Below are 17,444 nucleotides of genomic sequence, written 5' to 3' on the forward strand. Positions count from 1 at the left end.
CAGAGGAGTGCTGGTGCTGGAGGTGTGAAAAAAGTGCTATATAAGTGTAAGGACTACTATTAATATTAGTTTTATTGCCTGCTGACTGAAGTCCACGGCTGCAGCATTAACACTTGAGATGCATCCGTTTGCAATTTGCATCTCCAGCAGTAAAAATAGGGAAGAAGAGGGAAACCATGAGAAAGGTGCAGCCCACTGCTGTTAGTCCTAGAAATACTAAAATATAATATATTTAAATAAATATAAATATTTAATGAATAAATATTTTTATAATGTAAGTCTTGCATAAACTCTCTAATAATAAAATCCGATATGCACACTATGTTTAATTTATTTATTTATTGTATATACAGGTATCTGTCACTTCAGTACTCACTTTACATTCACAATCTCTTAAGCCCTTAAGCAGCTGGCTACCCAGTAGCGTGTCTGATATACAGCAGGTCTGTGAAGTTGATACTCCTACAAACAGCACAAACAGTGAAACCCACCTCACTGTTAGTTATTGAAACTGTTGGTTCTCTGTTCTGCTTTGTGCCATTGAAAGTAGCATTTGTGCTGTTTCCATTTAAAAGGTATAGCGTCTTATTTTTGGGGGGTGTAACATCACTCAGCCTCCCTACAGTGGCACAGGGGAACTGAGACAGTCTCATTTGTTAGTGCTGTACGTGTGCTGGTTTGTGCTGTTGAAAGTTGCTCAGTTGATAGTAGCTCAATTTAATGCCACCAAGACTGGAATTTATTTACTTGAAAAATAAAAAGGTGTTGGGTATTACCATTTGCTGTAATGTGGCATGTTCTTTGCAGTACGGTAAATTATGCCAATCATTCTGAATAGCTGCATCTGTACTTCCTCACTCTTCCATCTGATCTACAGTACTGTGTAGTGGGGTTTCTTTGAGTCAAACAGATGGGTGCTGCACACCAGATGTGGATGAAGTGGGCCCCCACCCATTTGTGAAGCACTGTACACTGTGATCCTTTAGAATGAAAATCATTATAGAAATGATAGGGATTCGTTTTCCTCACTCTTAAATACCCACTGACTTGAGGTGTGTGATTGATTCACAAGAGTGAGAAGAGATAAATCAGGTATCTCTTTAGCACCAACATTTATGATTTTGTTTGGAAATAAAGATGCCATAAAATTATTTACTCTGTAAACAGAAAAATCAACCAGCAACATTTCTCACACAAATATATTTAAACACTTCAATTGCTGGATATGGAGCCTGTTTCACTGTTTGTAACTGTATGTTAAATGATTTACTTTTACGGGTGAAAAGCAATAATGTGTCTACACTATACTGTAAACACTACACATCAAAATCAATGTGAAATGAGCAAATTTATATAGTTTAAATGTTTACTCTATGATGACTTGTATAGTGAAGTCCTCTTTCTACTGTGATACTAAACTACAGCTGAAGCAACAATACAGTATCTTGCTATAGGCTTATTCAATTTCAAGAGTAAGGAAAAATCATAGTAGACTCCCAACAATGAGTTGTTTGGAAGGTTGTGCTGGCACTTTTTGACCTTGTTGGTTTACAATTTACTCTTACTGAACTTACTGTAGGTCATAAGCATTTTATTTTCTAAAACCTTCTGTGTGAGAGGCAAATACTGCAAAAATTATTCTGTTTTTTTTAAATCTTACAGGAGATATGAAGTGATTAAGTATCAAACTTGTTAAAAAAATGTTAGAGTACAAGAAATAATTCTTTTTCAGAATGTTTTAGGCCATAAATTTGTTATAAGCAGAATACGTCTGGGGTCATAAAATATTGATTATTTTTATTTGTATTACACAAAGTAAAGCTTTAGCTTTATTCCAATAACGAAATGCTAGATTAAGTCAAGTCTGATGTTACAATATGCAAAAAAATACAAGTTACTGATTCAGAATGAATAGCTGTGTAAATCTGTGACCAACGCTGCACTGCATTATTAATTTTGTTATTAGACACCCATACCCAAGAGTAGCTGTGTGCTGCAGTGACAGTGACAAAGTGGTTTACCAGTGCTGAAACCATGCTTCTGGCCAAATCCTTAAGGAATTAACAATAATGGGAAGCCGCAATTATTTGAAAACAAACACTGCAAATCACATAAGAGAAGGTTTTCTGTATTTATATTCGGAAAATAAACAAACTGTATTTTATTTAAAACAAGGATGCTTTACAGTATAACAATGTCATCATTTATATTGTTCAGCAAAAACACCAACAAATAGGTAATTAATTTTAAATCACATTAAAATGTTTGTGGTGTAATAAAGGTTAGAAACTATTGTATGTCATTCTATCCAGATTGCATGTTTGGCTGTTAGCAGTTTATTGATTGGTGTATCTCATCCAACTCCAAAGATTATGGTTGTTCAATCTCTTGACTGACTTCAGGCCACAGACTTTTGTTTGATATACCGTACAGTGTATGGCTTTATGAAGTTTTCACTGAATCTTTCAGTCTTACAAAATGTTTAACATTTTCTGAAATACAGTGTAGTAGTAAATGTATCTGCAAATCAGCCAGTTACCAGTTATTTGCTTTGCTAAGGAAATCAGACAGAAAATAACTATTCAAATAAATAATGCCTGAACAAAAATAGTATTATACTACGTAAGGTTTTACGCTTGATATTTCTTTCAAAATATTCTGTTACAAACCCCAAACATTGGCCATTAAATAGATCCAATACAAATTACAATAGATGTGCAATATAATGACCAAGCTGAGAACAGAAAAACACAAACAGCAGTGCTGGGACAGCACACAGGACATGATGGATTTGTATCAGCTCACATGCAAAAAAATGTTCTACTGTGTCAGAATTTGGTTTTGCTAAATTTTGTATTTAAATGTGATAGACCTCTGCATGAAATATTTATTTCAGCCGCATTATTTTCTTATGATTCTCTACTAATTATTACAAATGATCTGCTTTCTCTGTAACAAAATGCATGTAATATATAAAAACTAATTGAACAAGAATGTAAAAAGCTAATGGTTCTTAAAGAACATGGCTCTGAGGCCCAGGACACCAATTTAGCTTTTTAAACGTGGAGAAATACCATGCAGCTCAATGATACATCAAATTAAAAACTTCAAACTGTTGGCTCACTTTTAAGTACTGTCTGTCTGAGTTCCACTGAAAGTGTATATATACAGTACTTTATATTTTTTACTATATTAACACATATTAACATATATGCAGTATCTGTTTAGAGTATATGGAAAAGAATTGTTATAGACAGACAATTCTTTGTGTTGAAGCTTCTCCAGAGGTTACTGTTGTGAGGGTTGAAATATACTTTTAAGAAAACCATGTTTGACTTAAATAAACCATTGAAACATGTATCATTTGCCCAACATTCAATCCTCAAGGGTACACGATACTGTAAGTACAGAAGTAGTTCACATTTTCTTGGCTTTTGCCCCCAGACTGTAACATAAGACATTATCAGACGTACACACACATTCACCTGGGGTGAGGATGAATGTGTTTCCCAAAGATCTCAGACCATGCCAGAGTGGAGAGCCACAAGATAAGCCAGAAGATATTTTCCTTGAAGCTTGATCTAAACAACTCTCAGAAGCTCAGCGAGGTTCAGAAGACTGAACCTGGACAGTAGCAAGTACGGCGATAGCACAAGGAAACAATTTTCTGTAGGTAAAGGTACAGTACAGTACGTATTGACTGCTGTAGGTGACAATTTCCCCTCTGGACTAAAAATCACAAACTGATACTACAGTAGGATGATTAGAAGTTGTACTGTGCTCTAAGATGTAATTACTTTTGGATGATAGATGTATGTTAAATATCCTGCTCCCATCTCGGATATTAAATATACTGTACTTTAATTTTTTCACAAGAGCAAGGGAGGATGCTAAACCTCATTGTCACAGACACAACATTAATAAAAAGGATATAAAATCTTAATTTATCCTACAGTATGTCTCTGTAACAAGGAGCTGTCACTGTGAGGGGATCTTGGTGGTTTGAAGTGTCTCCCTAGACACCTAAAATCCAGAGGTTTGACTCAAATAAATCCACTCTATGTAGAAGGGCAGCTGCTGGGCATCTCATGAGCTGGACATCTGCGAGCAACAGTTTGTGGGATTCTGCAGTTTGTAAGCTTTAAGAGTTTCGGATAGAAACTTTGGTCTTGTAAAGAGGATTTTTATTGAAATCAATAAGGAGCTTAGCTGTCTGAACTGGGCCTTTGTTAGTTTTATATTTTCCCTACACTATAAATAAAGAGTATGTAATTTTTATTTTTCTACCTTACAGCTGTGTGTATCTGTTTTCCAAAGATATGACAAATGTAACAGTTTTACAATACATCATGAATAGTTTGGTTATAAGATTGGACAATGTGATGCTATATATGTATACTGCATATACAGTACATATGTCTCACAAATATGATTTGATTTGTATAAGTCTTGATTTACTTGGAGGATCAAAGAAAAAAAGTCAGCAAATTAATTAAATCTGAGTAACCTTTGAATGTGAAATTAATTAATGCATCTGTACGCAGCACATTTAATCCATTCTCTTCTTTTGAGTTAACAGGTGTTTTTCTAAGATATTAAGCTTAATCTTTTTGCCTGTTCTTCGTGCTAAATGATGCAGTCACTTATTTGCAGGCACAGGACTCCTCATGTTTCAATATAAAAGAGTATATTTAAAATGCAACATTTATAGCAAGTACTTGATTAGTTTTTATTCATTCTAAAAACAGGCCAAGAAACCTTAAGCACTGAAACAAACAGTAAACTTCAAACTTTATAAAATTGTACTAGTTTATTGTCTTTTTCTTATCAACAAAAATGGCTTTATTATCTTCACTGTCCAGGTTTGATATCTCGATACATGTCTTGATGTACATAATTAAAAGGCTGGATTTTAAAAATATCGGGTGAGCAGTTGGTTGGCTAGTTATTATACTATTATATATCCTTACTATATACAGTATACTATTATTATGGTGGTTATTATACTGTAAACAGCTTGGAACAACCTGAAACTTGTATCATCTTGGGAAGGCATAAGGCAGATGAAATGCTGTCATACATAAGCGTCATATGAACCATGTCATCTGGTAAGGTAAAAAATAGACTTGTTATCTAATTAGTGATGCACATAAATGGAAAATTGTGAATTCAAGACTTAAAAATAAAAACAAACAATACCTATTGGATCTCTTCAGCATGAATCCTGTATATAGAAAGCAGTGATCATAAAGAAATAAAAAAAGTAGTTCACATTTGCTTGGCTTTTGCCCCCAGACTGTAACATAAGACATTAGCAGACATACACACACATTCACCTGGGCATAAGGAGATCATAAAGTAATCAAAAAAGTAACAAATTAAAAACTTTATCTAATTTATCTTTCTCCCACGGTGTTTCCATGTCACCAATGGAAATCATTGTGAACATTGACTAACTCTGTAAACAAGCTTTCATCCCAAGTACTGGTTGGCTATATTTTTGTGCTTTGTTGTGTGTGTGATTAGCATATTAGGGATCTTCATATAGCAAGCTTTGGATCAAGACTTAAGTGGCCCAGCTCAATTCTTTAATGAAGAATTTAACGAAGGAAACTCATTTTTAAATAAGATATCCCCATACCCACTTTAGGAATAATTTAAGTAAAGTATCCAGACATTAATAAGAATTAAACATCTTTCTTTATAAATGAATTATTTAGAAACTACTTATAATATTACTTGATTTTTTAAACAAATATGAAAGTTAAGCACTATAAAACTCCTCAGTCACATGAAATCATTATTTCTCAATATTCCATGTAAAATAAAGAATAATGCTAATTTAGTCTCATAAAAATGTTACAACTATGGCGAAAAGAAGAGTTTAGCATTTTAGTAGTAAATTTGACACAGCTGTTGTAGTTAACAAGACGTACTGTACATCACTTACTGAAGCATGCATTTCTTTTATTTACAAATTCACTAATGAATTGTGAAAAAAATGCTATTTTTTTATTTACAGGCATCATATTCATTTACCACATATTAAGTTACTTACACTATATCCGCCAATTATATTGAGACACAATCCTTCATTCAGACAGTTGACGCTGAGCAGCCTGCAGTAGTCAATTATATCCTCACAGTTCTTCCCAGTAAACCCTCTAAGGCATCTGCAGAAGTAAAACTGCATTAGAAGAAATGCACCATCCATTCAGACTACTGCTAACTACTGTACATTATAGCATTACCCCATCACAATACACACACCAGAAAATAAAAGTTAAGAAGCAGCTTATTGATGTACTGTACAGAAACTATTACATACAGCATATAGATTTTATTATGTTTAAAGGATTTGACTAAGAAGGGCCCTTTAAAACATTCATCTTTTAAAAACACTACAATACACAATAAATCAGTATTTAACTAATTTAAAATAGTGGTCCTAAAATGTGTCTTAAATCAATAACTAAAGATGACAAATTTCTGTCATTAGTTCCAATAAATTAATGTAGAATATTTGCACTTAAAATGTCTTCATTTTCTGTGAAAAAATCATTTCTACCACATAGATTATAAGAACATTCAAGTGATGTCATCGGGTAACACGGTAATGTGGTTTTATAGTTATTAACTTTAGGTTCCAAGCCGCGGTAATCATCTTCCAGTCTCTCTTACAACACTGCAGATTTTACCCACAGAGTCACCTACCTTGCATCTCTGTTTCAAAGCACCTAGAGATCTGTGGATTCCCTGAGGCATTTTTCAATCAACTTCTTATTAAAACCACTGGCTGCTTCTTTCTTTCCAATTGTAATCGAATTCAAGAATGCATTTGAATTTATTGACATAAAGATGATCTTTGACATTTATTTCTACTGTGCAATTCCTCACACAGTTGCATGTACAACACATACAAAATATAAGAATGGACACAAAGAAGAGGTGACCACTCAGTCCATCTAGCACATTTGGTTTGCCTCTAGCTAACTGATTTAAGGGTCTCATCCAGTCATTTACTAAAATGTGGGTTACTGGTTTTATCCATGGCTGGGTAGCTTGTTTCATTTTAGCACAACCCTTTCATGTAAATTAGTGCCTACTGCTCTCAGTTTGAACTGGCTCATAGTTTCCTTTTTTGTCTTCTGGTTCACATTTCACTGTTCATTCTCAAACATCCAACTGAGCTCAATCCCAGTGCTTCAGAATTTTGAAAACTTGCATTAGGTCTTCTCTGTTTTAGTTGAATAGTGCCATTCTTTTAATTTGTCAGTATACACCATTTCTTTGAGACCTTGGATGTATCTGGCTGATGTTTTCCACACTGATTCCAGAGTGACAGTGTTTTTTTAGTATCTTGTTGATCAGAGATACAGGCTGATGTAAACTCTTACTGGTGTTACTGGTGTGCTTCTAAAGGTGTCTAAAGACTAAAGATGTCATGGCTAAGTTATAGTTCATAATTAATAATTTAACCCATTATAATATTTAACATCTATAATTTGTAATATAAAACCTATAATAATATTAAAGTTATGCATAAATCATTTCATTTATTGTTTAGAAGTGACAATGATAATATGGAGTCTCCTCCTTCTAGTTAAATTTAAATATATGTGATCACAGAAAATGTGTTTAGAAGATGCAGCTTCAAGAGTCTCAAAAAGTAGGATCATGCTACTGATCATGCTCTGATCCTGCCAGAATAGGATCAGAATTTGAGCAGCTTAGATTGAGCCTTGATCTTTTTACTTCAATACATCTGAATTTAAGAGCAAGATCAGAGCCTGGATTCATGATCGGATCCAGTTACTAAAATTGACCACAGACCTCAAGGTCAGTATTCCAAAAAAGTTTCCAGGCTTCCTTCAATCATTAAAACCTTAAACTATCTACAGAAGGGTTGAACTTGTCCAGAAACCTCAACCAAGCTAGTTTTGCCTGTCTTTCAGGTATAAAACCGTTAAAAAAGAGAAAATGATTATCTTCTTAGCTACTCTTACACTAAAACCAGAAGAATGCCTTATACAGTAAATTGTCTGTTCTAGACTGAGATTTTAGCTATGTTAGTTACATAGACAGAAGGAAATGACATGTCCATCTTTAAAAAAAGCAAATGGCATTATTCAGTTTTCCATTAGAACCCATGCACTCAGTGACTGAATGACAAAAACACTTTCTTTTAAGAACATAATGTTTCTATTGCACCAGATCTTAAAAATAGTTTATCGGAGAAAATAACATACTTAAAAAATTTGGTTTTATAGGAGTTTAATGTGCAAATGAAATGGGAAACGAAACAAAAAACTAAAAATACAAGTGAAAGACACAGGAGATTTCCCAAAGAAATGGAAATCCTAAACTGAAAGCTTTTTCTTTAAATTCCCAGCATTACCTTAGATGAATATTTTAAGCATCTGTGTACTAGTTAGAAAACAACACAAAAAAGCGAATATAATAATTGAACAGGTTATACTTTTTACATTTTTTAATCTGGCCCAAAGAAATGTAATTGAAACTACACACAGTGAATACAAATAATCATAATCTCAAAACATCACACTAGTAAACTAAATTTCATTAATGTATAAATACTTATTTTGAATGGTCATTGGTACTCACCTCACAAAAATATAGACTAGTAAGTTTTATGCATCTGCCAAACTGTTAATTTAGTTGTGTTTAAAGAACTATACAGCTGAAGGTCTCTTTACCTGCAATAATAGTCATTTGCCAGATCTTCACAACTGCCATTATTCAGACAGGGGGCCGAGCCGCATAGATCCCTCTGACGCTCACACTTCCATTAATGTGAAAAGCAGGAGGAAATATAAGATGGCACACTCATTTATATCTTGCAAAAAGATCATTATTATTCAAAGTGCTCAAAACAAAATGACTTCTTCAAAGGTGTTTTTATTCCCTAGTACAAGAGATGTATAGATACATCAGTTAATGGACACCACAACCTAGTATTTAGCATGAAGATTTCGACGAAGCACAATACACAGAGGTAGCACAGTGGTGCAGTGGTTGCCTTGCAGCACTGGGGGCCTGGGTTCAATTCCTGGGGTGCCATCTGTATAGAGTTTGTATGTTCTGCCTGTGATTATGTGTGTTTCCTCCCATAGTCCAAAGAGTTAATATAGTTAGTTCTGGTAAACCTGGCCCTGGTGTGAGTGTGTGTTTGTGTCTGTGTGTGCCCTGCACTGGACTGGTATCCCATCCAAGGTGTGTTCTGCCTTGTGCCCGTTGCTTGGCGAGATTGGCTCGTTCCCCCGTGACCCTGTATTGGATGAAACAGTTAGAAAATGGAAGGATTTATATGGAGGACAAAAATAAACACATTTATAAATAATGATAATGATCACCATCATCACCAACTCAGTGTTTATATTTGTGTTGATAATATGTACTGTAGATCAGGCTTTGATCAAAAACTAAATATATCGGTCCATTTTCTAACCACTTCCCCCACTTCAGACTCATGGGGTAGCCAGAACCTATCCAGCCAAGCAACGTGCACAAGGAAGGATACACCCTGGATGGGATATGTCACACACACACAGACACACAGTCACTCACATCAGGGCCAATTTTCATAGAAGCCAATTATACTACTAGGGTGTCATTGGACTGTGGGGGGAAACCAGAGCACCCACTGAAAACCCACAAGAACATAGGAAGAACATGCAAACTCCACCAGATAGCACTCCAGGTTGGGAATTGAACCAGCCTAAATAGATTAAAAGATTCAGAGATTAATATCTAAGATTCAGAGTAAATGAATGAAAATATTAATTAAAAACAAAATACATTTAGGTTTCAATCTTATGGAAAATATTAATTCTTTTGGAAGGTGACTTCTGGAAGACTTTGGCAAGCTGCAAAATATGCCACTGAATTTGACCTTTTTAGGAAATCATTTTATAATTACTTCATCTTGTTTTTCTTTTCAGTAAGCAAAAATAGATTTTTCTCTCCCATTACTCTTATGTACATATTGTTACCCAGTGGTACTGTAGTCTGTATGCTTTTCTTCCATATATAGATAAAATACCTAATTGCTTTCATACATTTCATATAAGTTTGAGTTATTTGTAAGCCTCATTCAGGTTTTTTATAGTTATGGCTTATGAAGGACACACAGGAAAGCAATTAGCTGTATTCTCTTCTTGTTCATTTAACTATAATAGGGAACTTCTGCCACTCAGAACTTCAGAGATAAAAAACGGGATGTACTTTAACAACATTTGTTGGTAATGGCTGAAATGGAAAATTGCAAGGGACATCTTATAGAGAATTTCATAATAGCAATTTCATTCTGGCACTTAAATCTGTGGTAGCACATGCTGTTGAGATCAAACTGCTTTACAAGTGTCTTTTTTTGTAAGCAGAATCATTAATTGTTGTTCTAACCTTCAAAATGACACAGCTTGATATGCTTCAAAGACAGCATATTAATTCCTAAGTGACATTTTATATTAATTGGTTCTTCTGAACAGCTACAACAACTTACATTTTCGTCTGTGACGCATGCTATTTCATGATGACATCCATATGACATGCATTCATCCAGTTTAGTGTCACAGATGTTTCCGGTAAATCCAGGTAGACAATCACAAATGAGTTCTGTCTTGTTGTTCTTGCATACGCCTCCATTTTTACATGGCTGTGAGTCACAAGGTGCCTTCTTTTGTTCACATAATGGACCTAAAAATGAAAATAGGGACTCATTTCAAAACAAAAAAGGCAGCAAATAAAATATAGGCTAAAGTACTCTTCATTTGCTTGACAATGGTGTGTCAACAAAATGAAGGTTAAAATTACGAGTATCAAAGAACAGCATACACAGAACTCAGCTGCTTGTGTTGTTGGTTTGACATCGCAATGTGCGGTACCTTGTTTATGTCTTAAAATACGGGGAAATATGTTCAATGGTTTATATAATATAAGGTGATGGTGTTCTTGAGTGGTCCAACCAGTAAAATGCAGGGCGAGCTCTATTCTAGCTACAGGCGTGAACTATAGCTAGTTCAAGCCTAGGACATCTCATACACAACTGATTGTGGGCCTCCAGGCTACAATTGTGTTTAGGGGCCTGGACCTCTTGGTTTTTCAGCAAACCACTGCTGTGCCTTGATGGGGCCTGCAGCAATGGAGCAACATCAGCAAGAGATCAGACAGTCCTTTAACTGGCATTATGTCTCCTGCCAGATGTGGAGCTCACAGCATATCAAAAGATGAATGGACTATGCAGATGGGCATGTCCATGTGTCTTAATTCCCTCCTGAGTGGTACAAGGATTGTTCCTAGAAAGTCAGGAGACAGACATTTAACGATTCCAAATAGGATGGGTCTAACAAAAATAGTGGTTAATTTCAATTTCTGAAAAACATCAGCAGCTGTATAAAGAAACAAAATAATTCAGAAAACAATATGCAATATGGGATCTTGTTAAAATTGTATTTGCAAATAAATTATTCTCCAGAGAAATACAGTAGCCATGTTTTTTTTTCCTGTCAGGTAGCACTTCATGCAAAAATGTAAATTAAGTATTTTATAGGCACAAAAATTAACCTAAGTTATCTTATCATGTCAAGTCACAATTTTATACACCAACACTGCCAACATATTCTAATCCCAGCATGACTGCTATTACACGTAATTAAACCCTTTCCTCCTTTCATACTACCAACCACCTGTTCTTAAATTGTATCATCCCTCAGTTGTCAGTCCGTACCACACAACTCAAAAAGTATGAATATCTGATTTGATCAGTCATGATGCATTTCTTAAATTGTACTTTATGTTTCAGTGCTTCAGCTGACTCAAATTTAAAACTTAAATTAATCCTTCGTTTTTAGTATCTTATAATAATTTTGTATTTTTTTAATTTTTCAAAGTATCTAATTGGAACATTAAAAAAAGACTGGTTACTAACAATGTTAAATTACATTATTTGACTGATTGTCAAGCACAATCCTATTTTATATTGCAGAAAACAACACAAAACACACACGGTATGCAAGGCTTAAAAATTATGCTCACTAACTGGCAGCTATAAGCTCAATTCAATGTCTCACAAACTATTCAATTAAAACTAGTTACATAAAAAGTCATACAGTATATAGTGCAAAGCATGAACTTTCTGAGGCTCACCCTTGTTCATGCCCATGAAGCAGCTGGTATGAAGCATAATGGAGAAAGAATGACCCTAATTTTCAAAACAAATACTGTATATCATGTGGCACCACTCCGCAAGCGTATAAAAACACTTTTTTTACTTACTAATTCATTTGATTGATGCTTTTATCCAAAGAGAGTAACATTTGCACCTATTTATACATACTGGAGCAATAGGAGCAAAGCACCTTGCTCAAGGGTACAATAGAAGTATTTCATCGGGGATTTGAAACCACTGCCTTCCATTTTCAATTTCAGAATCCTAACCTCTGCTCCACGCATTTGTTTTTATTTCAACTCCTTCACCTATTCCATTCCAATCCAAAAACATTCTTCAATATTAGGAGAACATATACTGTACATCAATGAGCATACACTAGTTAACATATGCTGAAAGGACATGGTGTGAGTGAGTGCAATGATTTAGACCCAATCTAAAAAGAGTCTTGAGAGTCTTGCTGTGACTCTCACTTACTGTAGGCATCATGGACACTCAACATTCCACTGAATAGGGTTAAGTAGGGATTTATGTATTCATAGACTTTTTTTACAACCAACATTAACTCATTTTCCTTTCACATACAGTATGTACAATGTTAGCACATTCTAGGCCCTTTATGATACAACTGTCTCAGAAGTTCCCTATTGTCCCCACATGTGCATCAGTAGAACACCATCTAGTATTTCATATACAGTATGTATAATTACAGTATGTAGTTTCAGTACGGTGTAGATTTACAGTACTTTTAAAATGGGAAAATCATAAATCACTTTTTTATATAGAATTTTTTACTCCCCTTCTCCAATGTCACAAATTATCTATGATATGTTTTAGATTAATTCTACATCTAAGCTACATCTAAGAATGACCTTTGTGGATTAGTCATATTACAGATTTTAAATACCTGAACACACAGCCCTGCAATTTTATTGAGCACTGCAGAATTGTTCCTTTATTGAGCTTTGCTGAATTGTCCCACAGGTGGCTTGTGATCTTCAGTATATAATTACCACTGTCTTCATGTTGTGTTATTTGCTGTAATAGAACAGTTGTTTCACAAAAACTGCTGATGTGACTGTTCCTGAAATGGTCTTGATAGAGACTTCAGGCTGAACAGGAATTCCTCTGAGCAATGCCCTGTTACACAACAGACTGCTTCTTCTTGTGCACAGAAAAATAGGATGACCTCTAGTCCAATTAGAGGACTCAGCTTTAGGAAGTAGTGTAGAGCAGTTTTAGTCTTAGTAATCTAAATTAATGTTAAAAATATGGTAGGTATGATTAGTTACACCAACATATGAAGACATTTCATTAAGGAGCATATGAGATGTGGTCTTTCAAGACATTTTACCATGCATAATGACTTGGTTATAGAGTAATAATGCCTCAGTCTTTTTCTATATGTATATATACAGTATATGTATGTACATTTATATTCTATATGTATATAATTCATAGAAAAGGGATTCTTGTGTAGCTCATATAATATTTAGAGGTTCTCATCCAGGGCTCTGTATAATATGTTGATTGATTTTCAAAAACTATTCTTTTCATAAACTGAAAGGAGCATATGAACCTCCTTAAAGCTCCTATGAGGAACTTACAGTATATAGCTTCTTCTAGAAGAAGACATTAATTTCAAAGAAACTTCAGAAAATCTGAAAGAGAGCACAAGCTGGAGGAAACCCATGCGAAATGCGAATACGGGGAGTACAGTACATACAAGCTCTATGCAGATTTACTACCTAAACAGATGTCATTCTGAAACCAGAAATTGGCAGGAGAAACAATTTAATTTGTAAAGGTATTTAAAGAGATAAGAGCTAACTCTCCACCATTTCACCTAATATACTATGCCTTGCAAAACCATGTTGACCCTACAATACATTCAGTATGGTGTCCCATTTTGTGATATTACAAATATACATTTTTAAAATTAATATTTTATTTTATAAAACCTGAATGCTCAAAATGAAGACTTTTAAGGGTAAGATAGGTTACAGGAATTTTGAGCAAAACTAAAGAGAAGAACTGAAAGATGAAGATTGCTTATTGTGAACCTTTGGCAGCAATTGCAATTGTCTTTTTGGGCTGGCCTCTTAACCATTCCACACTGGCAAGGTGTGCACTGGCAATTGTTTTTGGCAGATTTGCTCGTGTTCTCTGAACTTTTTTGTGAATAGCGTGCATACAGCAGTTTTCAAGTCACTTTTTTCTTCTTAATCCACCCCTGTGTAGCTATGGCCTTGTGCTTTGGATGATTGACCTAATTAAAGGTGCATTTTCACTTAATTATTAGGTCTTTAGCAGACTGAAAACAGGTTTTTATCTGGTATTTGCCTATTTTTAGCTATTTACAAGTTTTCCAGTCTCTGCTTGATGAGAAGCAACCACATAGCATGATGCAGCCACCACAATGCTTGACTTTAGGTTTGATCCTGACAGGTAAATGTGCTTTGTTGGGTCTGTACCTGACATTACATTTTGCAAGATCATTTGAATGCTTTGTTGAAAACTCTATGAGGGCTTTAAGATGGTTTATTTTAAGTAATTGCTTCTTTCTTATAACCAAACAGGCTAGGTTTGAGAAGTGTTCTGTATATTGTAGGCTGATACAAAGGTTCTACCGTCCCTGCCCTTGTACTCCGCAGTTCCATCAAAGTTGTTCTTGATTTTACATCACTCACGTTTCCTCTTTGCCCATTTGTTCAATATGGATGGATAGCCTGATACTTGCAATGTATTTCTTATTGTTGAATACACTGTGATCAAAGGGATATTCAGATATATTCATATATTTGTACTAATCTCCTGATCCGTGTCCTTCAATGACTTTATCCCCGACGTGCTTTGAAAACTCTTTTGTCTTCAATGTTTGATTGAAATAATTCAATACCTAACCAAGTAACCTCACAGAGACGGGTGTTTCTATTCTGAAACCATGCGAACAACTATTATTGCACACAGACAGAGGCCTCTCAACTAATTACAGTATGTGGCTCATTAAGATAAATTTGTGAACCTAAATGAATTTAGTGTTGCCATAACAAAGGTTTTGAATACGTATGACATTGGGACTTTTTTATTTTTCTTTCAAATTAATTTTATTTTTTTGTTGCTTTGAAAGTGTGGAGTGGATTCTGTATAATTAGTATGTTAATTGAAAAGTATCATGGAAGTATCGTGAATGTAAGCTTTAAAACAACAAATTGTGAGAATTGTGGATGGTTGTGAATGCTTTTGAAAGGCACGGTCAGTAAGAGAAGCTACGTGCCGGTTCCCCTTTGCTCTTTATTCTGCATCTCCTTTTGACTCTCATTCCCTCAGCTAAACAGGTTCAAGTCAAATGTATTTCAAATTGCACACTAAACTGCTCAATACTAGGCTATTGAATTACTGTCATCAATTTCTCCACTTATAGCTGCTTAAGACATGCAACACAGCTGAAATAGTCAAATCTTCTCTGTATAATTTGCAAAACTGTCTTTCCAGTTTGAATACCAGAACACACCATGTTCTTCTAACACAATCTTTCATAGAGATTGTTAGAAACCAAAACAGGTCCAAGGTAGTAAATACTCAAATTCCTCTCAAGTTATATACCTGTATATGATATTTTTATGTCAAAATCTACTATTTGCTGTCCCTCTGTTTGTGATGTAAATCAATGTGCCCTCTGTGTCTGTCCTTTTTTGTTCTGCTTTCAAAACCTCTTGAAAACCAAAAATCTCTTGGGTCCTGGGTTGTATTTGACTGGAGCACCTATCATATGACTTTATTGTGTTCATCCCGGACAGACATGTTTTTTTTTCTGGATACTCTGGTGTCTATTTAGTTTCTATAGACGTGACTAGGTTAACTCTTGATTTGTGTGTATCTGTGTGCCCTCCACCTATCTTCAACTGCTTCTAGCATCTGGGATAGGCTTCAGGTTGCTATAACTCTGATGGTGATGTATGTAAGATGCTGTCACACCAAATACACAATTTTCTTTTAAATAATGTTTGACATTTCATTTAAGGGCAGATTTTACAGCTCCAGTTAATATTTGCAAACCCTCAAAAATCTAATTTGCCATGCAAACACTCTGAAAACAAATGGTAAGAAGTCTAAAAAGCAGTAGTTTACCCTGTCAGAGTCATAGATGCAGCACTTGCATTGCAGTGGAACACCTGGGAAACTTTGCTTGCTGATAGACATCTCCTCCCACTGAGGGACTTCCCATCAAATGTGAGACACTGCCTTGGCCATGTGAACTTGTCTCATTTCTAAACCATGGAATAAAATTATAAATAGTTGGGCTGGCAGTGATAGATGCCAGGAGCTGTGTTCTGCTACACTTTCCACCTCATCAGATTTCTATGAACAGTTTTTATATGCTTTAAACTGAACTTGCATTTTGTTTTTTGAGTACTTACTGTATGAACACACCACTGTATTGTTATGGGAAAAGTGAGAATGTTTTGCTTTCTCCTTTTCATTATCATACTGTTCTGATTGAGGTCAAAACAATATGATCAAAAGCGACATTTGCAATTCACATTTCAGTTGCACTACTCAAATTCTTACTCAGAAAGCCTGTAAAAGTAGGTACCATTTCAGGTGTTTGCCTAGCTGTAGGTGACCCAAGAGGCAAGTAAACATAGATGATCACAGGGAGTTTTTAATGGTTTACACTGGTTAATTAATTTAATGTTAAATCTTTATAACTATACTAAGGGATGGTAAAGCTGAAGAAAAACACAGACAGAAGACTAAAACTCTCCTCTTCCTCTAAGCTTGTACCATGTGAGTGGACCAGGTTCTGATCAATTTTAGAGACCAAATTCTGGCTAGAATGCTGTCTTAATTATTTTTGGAAATTCCAATTTCCTCTATTGTGGAATCCTCAGATTAAAAACATTCTTTCTTAGCTGGTGATGCATTTTTAAAATGGGAAGATTGAGTGCCATTCACTTTTACTGGAGGTATCTATGTTGTAGGAAGGTAGATTCAGTTCTGAGTAGTATTCCATTATTAGCACACAGGTTTTTATCAATTTTTGCATGTTTAGATGTTACATAGTTTACTACATAGTTTAGATTACTGAGGTGTAAGACTGAAATTCTATAGCTGTGAGAAATAAGCCTCTGGAATGCATCACTTTGTACATGCAGTATATTTTTTTCTGTAGTTGTGTTTTGTTAATACATATCTGTGTTGTCCAAGCTTCATTCTGATTAATTTTGTGCTAGGGAATTAAAAAAAACACATG

At 34.8% G+C, this 17,444-nt stretch overlaps 1 protein-coding gene across 2 annotated transcripts in view; it reads right to left on the bottom strand.

Annotated features, from left to right (window-relative positions):
* The window catches only part of eys (EGF-like photoreceptor maintenance factor), a 350,285-nt gene that overhangs the window by 317,532 nt on the left and 15,309 nt on the right, over window positions 1-17,444 (bottom strand). For both annotated transcript variants that reach the window (XM_088610149.1, XM_088610150.1), the window contains exons 4-6: window positions 10,523-10,716; window positions 8,718-8,803; window positions 6,059-6,173 (exon numbers count right to left, since the gene is read on the bottom strand). In XM_088610149.1, coding sequence (XP_088466275.1) covers window positions 6,059-6,173; window positions 8,718-8,803; window positions 10,523-10,716 — 395 coding nt within the window. The remainder of the gene's footprint in view (window positions 1-6,058; window positions 6,174-8,717; window positions 8,804-10,522; window positions 10,717-17,444) is intronic.

Source organism: Lepisosteus platostomus, chromosome 17 (assembly GCF_059453375.1).
Source record: "Lepisosteus platostomus isolate fLepPlt1 chromosome 17, fLepPlt1.hap1, whole genome shotgun sequence".
Taxonomy (NCBI): domain Eukaryota; kingdom Metazoa; phylum Chordata; class Actinopteri; order Semionotiformes; family Lepisosteidae; genus Lepisosteus; species Lepisosteus platostomus.